Source organism: Jaculus jaculus, chromosome 10 (assembly GCF_020740685.1).
Source record: "Jaculus jaculus isolate mJacJac1 chromosome 10, mJacJac1.mat.Y.cur, whole genome shotgun sequence".
Lineage (NCBI taxonomy): Eukaryota > Metazoa > Chordata > Mammalia > Rodentia > Dipodidae > Jaculus > Jaculus jaculus.
This window is the reverse complement of record NC_059111.1, coordinates 13513220-13526671: the sequence shown is the minus strand read 5'-3', so window position 1 is coordinate 13526671 and position 13452 is coordinate 13513220. Positions and strand designations below refer to the sequence as shown.

At 45.5% G+C, this 13452-nt stretch overlaps 1 protein-coding gene across 1 annotated transcript in view; it reads right to left on the bottom strand.

Annotated features, from left to right (window-relative positions):
• The window catches only part of Dis3l (DIS3 like exosome 3'-5' exoribonuclease), a 44578-nt gene that overhangs the window by 11874 nt on the left and 19252 nt on the right, over positions 1-13452 (bottom strand). The window contains exons 5-11 of the mRNA XM_045160888.1: positions 11846-12022; positions 10781-10859; positions 8865-9044; positions 7044-7213; positions 4885-5046; positions 1862-2109; positions 578-670 (exon numbers count right to left, since the gene is read on the bottom strand). Of these exons, the coding sequence (XP_045016823.1) occupies positions 578-670; positions 1862-2109; positions 4885-5046; positions 7044-7213; positions 8865-9044; positions 10781-10859; positions 11846-12022 (1109 nt within the window). The remainder of the gene's footprint in view (positions 1-577; positions 671-1861; positions 2110-4884; positions 5047-7043; positions 7214-8864; positions 9045-10780; positions 10860-11845; positions 12023-13452) is intronic.

Here is a 13452-nt window from a genome sequence, read left to right as displayed (position 1 = left end):
CTGGCTTATGTGGGACCTGGGGAATCAAACCTGGGTCTTTAAGCTTTGCAGGCAAGCTTTAACTGTTAAGCCATCTCTCCAGCCCTAGGAAAAGCATTTTATTAAATCTTTTGGAACATGTAAATTTTGGACTAATTTAACTACCTATTCATGGATAAATACAAAATTAAAACAAACAAAAATGACCTAACCTTATGATCCTCACACAGAACAGCTTCTACCAGGGAAAGTAGAACTCCTCTCAGCCTTTACCAAAAAGTGGGAAGAGAGCAGAGAGAACAAAGACAGAGGCAGGGAAGGCTGGGAAAATGAAGCTGCAGATACCATGCGGTGGCGAGTGTGGGGAAGTATCTGGGAAAACCAGAAGGGAGGGCATATCAGGGCCGGGCTGGGAGTTGGCTCCGTGGTAAAAGCACTTGCTTGCAAAGCCTGCCAGCCAGGGTTCAATCCCCAGCTCACACCTAAAGACAGATGCACAAAGTGAGAGGGCGCACTGGACAACAGAGAGCTCAAGCAGGGGCACCAGGCATCTTAGAAGGATGTGGATTGGCTGTGACGATGAAAACAACCCACTCACCTATCAACACCGCCCAGGAGCGAGCACAGATCAGCGCTGAGGATGGAGGGCAGCATGTCGTAGCGCCGGTCGGCCAGGTAGTAGGTGGTGGCCCTGCAAATGAACGACACACCTGCAATGACTGACCTTCAGCGGAGCTGCTGACCGCGTGGGTTGTAGGAAGGGATGGCCAAGACCTCAGGAGGACCCCCTCTTCCTGCAGCATGGCAGACTGTCTAATAGAATGGCTCCCAGGTGCCCACTTCTCTAGGTAATATTGCTTAGAGCTGAATATTCTTCCATTGATATAGGAAAAACAAATAAACAGACACGAATCTTGATGGTTTAAGAAAATGGAAATTGAAGCATAGCTGGGCGTGGTGACGCACGCCTTTAATCCCAGCACTCGGGAGGCAGAGGTGGGAGGGTCATCATGAGTTTGAGGACACCCTGAGACTCCATAGTGAGTTCCAGGTCAGCCTGGGCTAGTGTGAAACACTGCCTCAGAAAACCTCTGCCTCCCGAGTGCTGGGATTAAAGGCGTGCACCGCTGTCAGCCTGGGCTTGAGTGAGACCTTACCTTGAAAAAAAAAAAAAAAAAGGCATAAAAATCTAGGTAGGGTCTCACTGTAGCCCAGGCTGACCTGGAATTCACTATGCAGTCTCAGGGTGGCCTCGAACTCATGGCAAACCTCCTACCTCTGCCTCCCGAGAGCTAAGATTAAAGGTGTGCACTACCATGCCTGGCATAGTTTTATTTTTTAAAATTTTGTTTGAGAAAGAGAGAAAGAGGCAGAGAGAGACAGACAAAGAGACTGGCTGGGTGTGGTGGCACATGCTGAGATTAAAAGCATGCGCCACCACACCTGGCTTCCATTCTCTCTTTCTATCTGCCTTTCTCTCTGCCTTTCTCTGTCTCTCTCTCAGCTAAATGAATAAATAAAATAAAAATAAAGAAAGAAAGAAAAGGACATATAAGACAGCATGGTGGCTCATGTCTTTAATCCCAGTACTCAAGAGAGGCTGAGGTAGAAGGATTGCCATTAATTCAAGGTCAGCCTGGGCTACAGAGTAAGTTCTTGGTCAGCCTGAGGTGCAGTAAGACCCTTCTTCAAACCAACAAACAGGACATACAAATTGATCAAGGAACTGTTTTCCTAAATGAGAAGACCCCCACCCCCCATCTAGGGGAGGGATCTTTAGAATTATATAAACAAGAAATATGTTTGTCTGAAACTAGCAGAAGCGCGCGCGCACACACACACACATACACACACACACACTGCTGATAACAAAGAGGGTTACCTTGTTCTAGCTTCAATATCAATGTAAGAATTGGGCGCCACAAAGTGTGTGACATCTGCTATGTGGACCCCAAGTTCCAGGTTGCCGTTATTTAAGGTTCTGACTGACAGCGCGTCGTCCACATCTTCACAACCTTTGGGGTCAATGCTAAACACAAGGTGGGTGCTCCTCAAATCTTTCCGCACCTGTTCTTCTTGAGGACTCACCTTCCAGGGGTTTTCGGGTGTGTTTACTGGCATTTTACACATCTGCACAAGAGGTCAAATGTTGAGAAATGCATGTAGTGTAAGTTTCTGCAAACACTCTCATGTTCTCAATGTGACTACGCAAGAATTTACTCATCCCTTACTACCTTCTGTGTTTGGTTCTTGAGATAGATAACTTTTTTTTTTTTTTTTTTTTTTTTGAGGTAGGGTTTGGCTGTAGTCCAGGCTGACCTGGAACTCACAATGTAGTCTCAGGGTGGCCTCAAACTCAAGGCAATCCTCCTACCTCTGCCTCCCGAGTACTGGGATTAAAGACATGCGCCACTATGCCTGGCTTGAATAACTGGTTATTAGGTACCTCACAAGTATCGGGTACTGGGCTGGCCTGTGGAAGTCAGAACTCAACAGAAAAGATGCTTGAGAGCTGCTGGGATCTGACAGGAAATGTCCTTGGACCTCCAGCAGCCTCCTTCTCCATCACAGAGTTAACTGCAGGAATAAGTGGGTGACCCAAGGAAAGACAAGATTATCCCACCTCCCAGTGAGCCAACTGTTTAAATAGAGTTGCGCTTTTAATTCAAGTCCAGCCCTCAAAAAAAAAAAAAAAAAAAAAAAAATCCACATGTCCCAAATACTAAAAGCAATGCCATCAAGATAATTCAAACAAGACCAATCTGGGGCATTTCGCCCCACTATCACCTGGTTCGCCATCCATCTGCAGCTAAGTAGGCTAAGGGGCGGGCACGCTGGCCCTGCGCGGTATACTCGCGTTCCGACATTTTCACTGAGTGCCAAGCAAGTCAACAAATAACTTCCAGAAATTAATGTTAACCATCAAAACTTAATGTAAAATATTCTAAATTTAATAATGCAAAATATTCCAGAATATTTTCCTATTATCACTCCTGTTCCGTCAAATAAGCTATAATGAAAATAAGAATGTCCATACACTCTTCATGGTAATGCAAACTGGCACAATTTTTTTTTTTTTTTTTCTGGAAAACAACCGCCAATACATAACAAAGCTAAATTTTTCATGCCCTTTGACTTGGTAATTTTACTTTAAGGATTATGTTTCAAGGAATGATCAGAAAGAACCAAAAAAGGTAATGTTGATATAAAAAAAGTTTGAAATGTATCTTTTCTAATACTGAAAATTTAAACACCCCAAATGTTCAACAACTGAGTTATTTTGAGCAAACTAGGGTAAATTAATTTCAGTAATTTGTTATGACTACTAAAAATAAGTAGGCTATGTCAACATATAGAAATAATTTTAAGTGAAAGAAGCAGAACGGAAAATGAGTGCACACAATGAACAAGACTATGAGAGAGTAATAAATAAGATTTATGAGAACTTTAAAAAGATCATAAAGTGATGAAAATAGCTGATGCTTTATGTTCATTGGATTTGTGTTTTCTGTAAAGGTTACAAAAACGGTTTCAAAATGAGCAGGATTTTTTGACCCAAGGGTTGGTGATGTAGATCAGGGCCTGTTCCCCACGGCTTTAACACCCTGACATGCTATTTTTATTTATCTATTTGACAGAGGGAAGGGTGGGGGGGGGTAGAGAATGGTCACGCCAGGGCCTCCAGCCACTGCAAACAAATTCCAGACGCAAGTGCCACCTTGTGCATCTGGCAAACATGGGCCCTGGGAAATCAAACCTGGGTCCTTTGGCTTTGCAGGCAAATGCCTTAACCACTGAGCCATCCCTCCAGCCCTTGGCATGCCTTTTTTTGTTTGTTTTTCCAGGTAGGGTCTCCCTCTAGCCCAGGCTAATCTGGAATTCAAGGCTAGCCTTGAATTCAAGGCGATCCTCCTCCCTCTGCCTCCAGAGTGCTGGGATTAAAGGCATGCACCACCATGCCCGGCTGACATGCCATTTTTTTAAATTTAATTTAATTTTTTTAAATTTAATTTTATTTTTTATCTTTTCACAATTTTTATTAACATTTTCCATGTGACATGCCTTTTTGTTGTTGTTCATTTTTATTTATTTATTTGAGAGTGAGAGAGAGAGAGAGAGAGACAAATAGACAGAGAGAGAGAATGGGCGCGCCAGGGCCTCCAGCCACTGCAAACAAACTCCAGACGCGTGCGCCCCCTTATGCATCTGGCTAACATGGGTCCTGGGGAATCCAGCCTCGAACTGGGGTCCTCAGGCTTCATAGGCAAGTGCTTAACTGCTAAGCCATCTCTCCAGCCCTGACATGCCATTTTTAAGCACAGTTGGAAAATATAAAAATCTGGGAGCCATGAGGCTTCAGGAAACAAATTCTACACTTGAAGGTGACTTTAGCCTGTCCAAGGGCAGAAACAGGAGGGCACTTTATTCTCATCTTTCTGCGGCTTCAGACAGTAGATGGTTACTTAATAGACAGATTTTTCCTTGAATTTTTTTTAAATTTTATTGTTTATTTATGTTTTTGGGTTTTCGAGATAGGGTCTCACTTTAGCTCAGGCTGACCTGGAATTCACTATGGAGACTCAGGGGGTCCTCGAACTCACAGTGATCCTTCTACCTCTGCCTCCCAAGAGCTGGGATTAAAAACATGCACCACCACACCCGACTTTTATTTTAATTTTTTTTTTTTTTTGAGGTAGTGTCTCACTGTAGCCCAGGCTGACCTGGAATTCACTATGGAGCCTCAGGGTGGCCTTGAACTCAGTGATCCTCCTACCTCTGCCTCCCAAATGCTGGGATTAAGGGCACATGCTACCATGGCTGGCAGATTTTTCCTTTTTCATGCAATAACAAAAGCCAATCAGAAAACATCTGTCCTTAGAGCTGTCAATCTCTGGACCTTCTGACCTGGGCTTCTGAGAAGGGGATGACTGAGATACTGTTCTCCACCAGGATGGTTGCGATTTCCCCTTCCAGATCGCCAATCCTTCCCAAAACACGCACAAAATGTCCGTTTGGATACACAGACGTGGACTCCCAGGAATCGATGCGCACAACCACCCTGAAGTCCTGCACAGAAGGAAAAACACAGGAACCAACGGCAGAAGGTAAGTGCTTCAACCTGAGCATCACACCCACGAGACAACAGGCACCAAGGTCCACAGCAGGAGAGGCCCAAGTGCAAACAGTGGTGCGTACTGGCTTGTGCTGCTTTTTGGGCTCTGCTCATCCTATTTTACTGAGCTGCCAGGTGGGATGCAAATCCTTGGCCTGGTGCTCTGAAGGGAGGCACCACCTTTCTACATGAAGTAAGTGGGTGAGAAATTCAGTCTGCTAAAGAAAGCCAACTGTGCCGGGTGTGGGGGCGCATGCCTTTAATCCCAGCACTTGGGAGGTGGAGGGAGGAGGACCGTTGTGAGTTCGAGGCTGCCCTGAGACTACATAGTGAATTCCACATCAGCAAAATAAAGAAAGCCAATTGTGACACCTTTTATGTAATACTTAAACACAAGGGAATTGAATTGAAAATTGAATTTTAAAACAATCTAAATTTTTGATGTGTGGGAGTAATATTTTAATTTCATTGTATTTTTGTGTGTAGTATGTGGTATATGCATGTGTATGCAGATGTATGTGCCCTACACACACATATGTGAGGCCAGATGAAGACATTGTGTGTCCTCCTCTGTTGCTCTTTGGCCTTACTTCCTTGAGATGGGGGCTCTCGCTGACGCTGACCCTTGCACCAGATTTTGGGTAAACTGGCTGACCAGCAAGCCCCAGTGACCCTACCGACCTGTGCCTCTCTTGGCACTCAGGTTACAGACATGTGCCACAACTGACTCTTTATTTTTTTAAACTCTTTTGAGGTAGGGTCTCACTCTAGCCCAGGCTGACCTGGAATTCACTATGTAGTCTCAGGGTGGCCTGGAACTCACAGCAATCCTCCTACCTCTGCCTCCCGAGTGCTGGGATTAAAGGCGTGCGCCACTACACCTGTTTTTTTTTTTTTTTAATATTTTTTTGTTCATTTTTTATTTATTTATTTGAGAGTGACAGACACAGAGAGAATGATAGATAGAGGGAGACAGAGAGAATGGGCGAGCCAGGGCTTCCAGCCACTGCAAAGGAACTCCAGACGCGTGCGCCCCCTGGTGCATCTGGCTAACATGGGACCTGGGGAACCGAGCCTCGAACCGGGGTCCTTAGGCTTCACAGACAAGCGCTTAACCGCTAAACCATCTCTCCAGCCCATTGTTTTTTTTTTTTTTAATTATTTCAAGGTAGGGTCTCACTGTAGCCCAGGCTGACCTGGAGCTCATACTGTCATCCCAGGCTGGCCTCAAACTTGTGGTGACCCAACATGCTTGGCTTTTTTTTTTACACCCAGCTCTATGTGGGTGTTGGGGATCCAAACTTGGGCCCTCATGCTTGCATGATTATCACCTTACTGAGCCATTTTCCCAGGTTCTTTGAAGCCTTACGATGTGCCACGGTGGAAGAGAAGCATAAACTGGATCCCTCCCTGGCCAACACTTTCAGACACTCTCAGCGTCTCGTTTACAGATTGCAAACCAGCAGGTATATTAAGCTGGACGATGCTCACGCCCTTTGTCACAGCACAGGTCCACCGCAAGCGCTCTTGTTTATGTCTTCTCCCCCAGCTCTACTTCTGCATGAGAATCAATGCTGCAGAAGCGGCCTTACATCAACTCTACAGGGCCGAGCAATCGTATTTCTGTAGCGCATGTGGGAAGGAAGCTTGTTAGTGTTGGCAAAGTGCATCTATTGAAAGTTTCTCGGCTGGACAGCTGGATAATGTATGTTCACTCAGGCTGTCCTACACAGCGCTTTCTAGGACGATTTTTCTCCAGCCTTCATTTATTAACCATGCACTGCTTAATAGATGACTCTTATATATTTAGAACTTTTAAAAGCAGTATCTTGGAGTGCTAGATGCCATCAATAATTGATGACCTCTTATGCGGAGGAATTAACAATGCTTGCTGGGTGGCTGAAGAGTGGGCAAAGGCAGCAGCAGGATGGAAGGGGCTCAGTGGTCATACCTGCAGAGCCTCTGCTTGTTGAGTGCTGATGCGGATTTTGGGAATCCTGTAGTCCCAGGGTGTCGCCAGGACCTTCTGAGCATTTCTGCCCTGACACTGGATCTCTTCCTTGGATGGAAAGGTCACCACATAATCTCGCCAGTTCTTCTGAAGAATGCCCACCACTCGACCTTTGGGAAGACAGAAGAGGACAGAGCACAGATTGGTCAGATGTGACGCTTGCCTGGGCAGTGACAACTCGGCAGCAAACAAGAACTGCAAAGTCCCCTTCTCTCAGGAACACCACAGAAGCCAAGTGCTATTCAAGTCAAAGGCCTGCTTTCTAGTATTTGAAAGACTCTGTTTGTTTGTTTGTTTTTTAGAAGGAGGGTTTCGTTCTAGCCCAGGCTGACTTGGAATCCCCTATGTAGTCTCGGGTGGCCTTGAACTCATGGCAGTCCTCCTACCTCTGCCTTCCGAGTGCTGGGATTAAAAGCGTGCACTACCACACCTGGCCACTTTTTTCCCCCCAAGGTGCAATCTCACCCTTGCCCAGGCTGACCTGGAATTCATTAGGTAGCCTCAGGGTGACCCATGAACTCACAGCATCACTATGATCCTCCTACCTGTGCTTCTGAGTGCTGGGATTAAAGGCATGTGCCAACATGCCTGGCCTTTTTTTTTTTTAGTTTAAAAAAGCTTCATATTTATTTAGCTTTCTGATGCAGTGCTTGTGCTTTCAACATCTTCACGACGATTTTCTGCTCCTCAGCAAGGCAAGCTTGCTTGATCTTCTCACTGATGCATTTATTTTATTTTTTTAATATTTTATTTTTATTTGACAGAGAAAGAAGGAGACAGAGAGAGAGAGAGAGAGAGAGAGAGAGAATGGGTGCACCAGGGCTTCCAACCACTGCAAATGAACTCCAGATGCCTGCGTCCTCTTGTGCATCTGGCTAACGTGGGTCCTGGGGAATCAACCTGGGTCCTCTGGCTTTGCAGGCAAATGCCTTAACCACTAAGCCATCCCTCCAGCCTGTCACTGACACTTTTAGCACACATGGAACCACCATAGGCCTGACTGACATGTTTTTGTTTTGGACTTTTAGGTCTCACAGCATGAACCCCTTGAAGTCAGCCTGGCACACACCACATGCTAACTTTGGTTCAAATTCCCGAGTCCCCACATTAAGCCAGATGCACAAGGTGGCACATGTATCTGCAGTCTGTATGCAGTGGCTGGAGGCCCTGGAGTTCCCATTCTTTATCTGTCTTCTACCTCTCTCTGCTTACAAATAAATAAATAATATTAAAAAAACTTCAGTCACTCAATGACTGCCAGAGCATATGGCAAGTATTCTCTCCATTAAAAAATGTTATGTGATAGCCAGGTGTGGTGATGCACGCCTTTAATCCCAGCACTCGGGAGGCAGAGGTAGGAGGATCGCCGTGAGTTCAAGGCCACCCTGAGACTACAGAGTTAAGTCCAGGTCAGCCTGGACCAGAGTGAGACCCTACCTCGAAAAACCAAAAAAAAAAAAAAAAAAAAAAAAAAAAGTTATGTGAGGCACTACATGTTAATTAGCTAGGTTCGGTCATCCAGCAGCACGCACATGTATCGAAACATCCCATTACACATGATGAATACGCATTATTTTTTTTCTTTTAAGTTTTATTTTTATTCATTTATGAGAGAGAGAGAGAGAGAGAGAGAGAGAGGATGTCAATACGCACTATTTTTATTAAGCATGCACAAAATCATTGCTGGGTTTCTGGGCTGAAGGCAAAGAAAACAATAATCCTTGAGGAAAAGTGGATGCTGGCACCTTTGCAGAGGCTCACCTGTGGGCATGGGCTCGCTGGGGGCGTCACCCAGGGCCTTGTCCTCACTCTCATTCTCACACAGCGCAGCTGTTCTTCCTTTCCACTCATTTTTGGGGAGCAGTTCCACGACCACCACATCTCCATGAATGGAGCGGTTTCGGGCCTTCATGCCATGGATGAGGATGTCACTGACTAACCCTGTTTGCACAGCAGACATTAGTCAGTGGAGGCCTCACAGGCGAGCCCTCCATGAATGATCTCAAGTCTGACCAACATGGCAGCAGACAAAAACTTCCTTCCAAAGGGACAACCAAACTTCTGTGTTGGAGACAGGGTCTTACTATGTAGCCCTGGCTGGCCGGGAACTTACCATGTGGACCAACCACATTAGCCTTGAGCTTGCTGCGATCCTTCTGCCCCAGCCACTGGAGTGATAGTATTAACAGCATGTGCCACCAACACCCCGCTTACTTACACATTGTTTGATTTCCGTTACCTTTCTTTTTCTTCGAGGTAGGGTCTCACTCTAGCCCTGGCTGACCTGGAATTCACTCTGTAGTCTCAGGCTGACCTCAAACTTACAGTGACCCTCCTACCTTTGCCTCCCAAGTGCTGGGATTAAAGGCGTGCACCACCACGCCCAATTTATTTTTGTTTTTTAAGATAGGGTCTCATTCACTATATAGTCTCCGTCTGGCATCAAACTCATGGTGATATTCCTACCTCTGGTTCCCAAGTGCTAGATTTAAAGCATGCTCCACCATGCCCAGCTAATTCTTTTTTTTTTTTTTTTTTGAGGTAGGGTCTCACTCTAGGCCCAGTATAACCTGGAACTCACTCTGTAGTCTCAGGCTGGCCTTGAACTTACTGCGATTCTACCTCTGCCTCTCAAGTGCTGAGACTAAAGGAGTGCACCACCATGCCTGGCTAGTTACTTAAATTATTTTAAATTTAAATTTTATTATTATTATTTATTTGACAGAGAGGAAGAGAGAGAGGGAAAGAATGGGTACATCAGGCCTGCAGCCACTGCGAAACAACTCCAGATGCATGTGCCATCTTGTGCATCTGGGTTACATGGGTCCTGGGGAATCAAACTGGGGTCCTTTGGCTTTGCAAACAAGTACCTTAACTGTTAAGCCATCCCTCCAGCCCAAATTATTTAAAATTTTTTATTTGACGGAGGACAGAGAATGAGGGAGAAGAGAGAGAATGGGTGTGCCAGGGCCTCTAGCCACTGCAGACGAACTCCAGACACATGCACCCCTTTGTGCATCTGGCTAACGTGGGTCCTGGGGAATTGAACCCTTTGGCTTTGCAGGCAAATGCCTTAACAGTGAAGCCATTCCTCCAGCCCTATTTTAATTTTTTTAAACATATTTTAATTTTTTATTTACTTAAGAAAGAGAAAGAGGGAGGGAGACAGCGAGAGAATGGGTGTGCCCAGGACATCCAGCCACTGTAGATGAACTCCAGATGCATGGGCCCCTTGTGCATCTGGCTAATGTAGGTCCTGGGAAATCGAACATGGGTCACCTTAACCACTGAGCCATCCCCTCCAGCTCTATTTTAATTTTTTTTTTTTTCGAGATAGGGTCTCACTATAGCCCAGGCTGACCTGGAATTCACTATGGAGTCTCAGGATGGCCTCGAACTCACAGCAATTACCTCTGCCTCCCAAGTGCTGGGATTAAAGACGTGTGCCACCATGCCCGGCTTATTTTAATTTTTTAAAAGTGAAAACTGAAATCATAAATTATAGACAAATGACATTCACAAGTCTATAGATTAAATTTTTAGTATCATGACTCCCCCAAAATATTATAGACAAAAAAATATACACTGAGACACATGATAATTCACCTTTGCTTTCTTCCCTGTGCAATTACAGAATCAAACAGTAGCATGGAAATTGTTTGCAACTGATACAGCACCTGAGTCTTTACTGCTGGCTCCTTGAAGACGAACAAAAGCTTCTATCTGTGCTCGGTGTTTGTTGACATTCAGAGTTCCCTAAAATTATAATCAACACTTAGTGTGAACAAAGTTCTCTTTCTGGCCTAGTTTACTTCTAAGTTCCTACTTAAATATTTTTGTTTTTGGTTTTTTGAAGTAGGGTCTCACTCTAGTCCAGGCTGACCTGGGATTTACTATGGAGTCTCAGGTGGCCTCAAATTCACGGCTATCCTCCTACCTCTGCCTCCCAAGTGCTGGGATAAAAGGCATGTGTCACTATGTACCAAGCCCTTTTATTTATTTTTATTATTATTAATTTTAAAAAAAGTTTTGTTCATTTTTATTTATTTATGTGAGAGCAACAGAGAGAGAAAGAGGCTGGGGGGGGGGGAGAATGGGCGCGACAGGGCCTCCAGCCACTGTAAATGAACTCCCGGTGCATGCAGCCCCTTGTGTATCTGGCTAACGTGGGTCCTGAGGAATCAAGCCTCGAACCGGGGCCCTTAGGCTTCACAGGCAAGTGCTTAACCGCTAAGCCATCTCTCCAGCCCTATTATTATTAATCTTTTTTTTTTTTTTTTTTTCAGTTTTTTGAGGTAGGGTCTCACTCTAGTTCAGGCTGACCTGAAATTTACTATGTAACCTCAGGGTGGCCTCAAACTCACAGTGATTCTCCTACCTCTGCCTCCTGAGTGCTGGGATTAAAGACACATACCATCAAACCTGTCTTGTTTTGCTTTTTTTTTCCTTCTAAATTTTACAGAATTTATAACACCTCCGCTATCTTGATGCAGATCTGTGACGGGGATACCATCCATGAGACTGTCCCAACACTCCACTCATGTGACAATGTGCAGAACAATCAAGATCATCAAGGGCTATAGAAGAATGGCTCCCCAGTGACGGTGAGCTTCACAGCCAGCCATGCTTGCTGTTGCCCATGGGGCCTGCTGCTTTTGAAATCAGATCCCTGGACAGGACGTATGCCGAGAAGAGAAGATCTATGCTGCTGTCCCTGACGTCAGCACTGTCACCTCCCTCACCTGGATGTAGCGTCCGGATTTGATGCCCGCTTCTAGCACTTCCAGCGGCAGGTGTTCGGGGTACTCCTTCCCGTGACTCTCCTGATTCTCACTCTCCCTCTCTCGGCGAGACTGAAGGATGGAGTCACAGAGCTCATGGGCAGCCTTTAAATCCGGCCAAAAATTGTCCAGGTAATTCTGCAATTAGCAAAGGTGCAGAGAAACATGGTCAGGCGACTGCAACTCTTCCTCCTAGCGCTCCTACAGAACTGGCTGCGGACGGAGGGCGCGCGGCGCAAAGTCAGCGCTCGTTGCTGCGCTTGGTGCTAAGGCTCCTCTACCGGCTCCCTGAGCGCGGGCTTCGGCAGCAGAGCCCTGGGGAGGCTGGCCCAGGACCTGCTTCCACTTTCCCCTCCAAGTGTGGGTGTGCAAGTGTGGGGGACACACAGCCACAGCTTACCCTTCCTTGAATTTCATTTCTGAGACAATGGTCTACAGAGAGCAGGAAAAGCTCCTATGCACATATTCTCACTTTTTTTTTTTTCAAAGTAGGGTTTCTCTGTAGCTCAGGCTGACCTGGAATTCACTATGGAGTCTCAGGGTGGCCACGAACTCATGGTGATCCTCCTACCTCTGCCTCCTGAGTGCTGGAATTAAAGGCATGCGCCACCACATCTGGCGCCCCTCTCACCTTTTTCTTTAAAAAATTTTATTTATATATTTATTTGAGAGAGAGAGAGAAAGAGGCAGAGAGAAAGAGAGAATGGGCATGCCAGCGCCTCCAGCCACTGAAAATGAATTCTAGATGCTTACACTCCCTTGTGCATCTGGCTTACGTGGGTCCCGGGGAATAGAACTGGGGTCCTTGGGCTTCACAGGCAAACACCTTAACCGCTAAGCCATTTCCCCAGCCCTTTTATTTTTTAAATTTTGTTTTTCGAGGTAAGGTCTTGCTCTAGTCCAGGCTGACCTGGAATTCATTCTGTAGTCTCGGGGTGGCCTCGAACTCACAGCAATCCTCTACCTCTGCCTCCCAAGTGCTGGGATCAAAGGTATGTACCACCATGCCAAGTCCTTCTCACCTTTTTTAAAAAAAATTAATTAATTTTCTTTTCAAAATTTTATTTTATTATTAAAAACTTCCATGATTATAAAAAATATCCCATAGTAATGCCCTCCCTCCCCTCACTTTCCCCTTTGAAACTGCATTCTCCATCTTACCCCCTCCTCCTCTCAATCAATCTCTTTTATTTTGATGTCATGATCTTTTCCTCCTATTATGATGGTCTTGTGGGTAGTGTCAGGCACTGTGAGGTCATGGATATCCAAGCCATTTTGTGTCTGGGAAGAGCATGTTGTAAGGAGTCCTAACCTTCCTTTGGCTCTTACATTCTTTCTGCCACCTCTTCCACAATGGACCCTGAGCCTTAGAAGGTGTGATAGAGATATTTCAATGCTGAGCACTCCTGTCACTTCTTCCCAGCTCCATGATGCCTTCTGAGTCATCTCAAGGGCACTGCCCTCTGAAAAGAGACCTTCTCACCTTTTTCTATGTGATTTTAACTCAGTTTTAAGGCTAAGGTAAGAGTCTAATACATTTTCTTTAGTCAACTTGCAAAGGAAAGAAA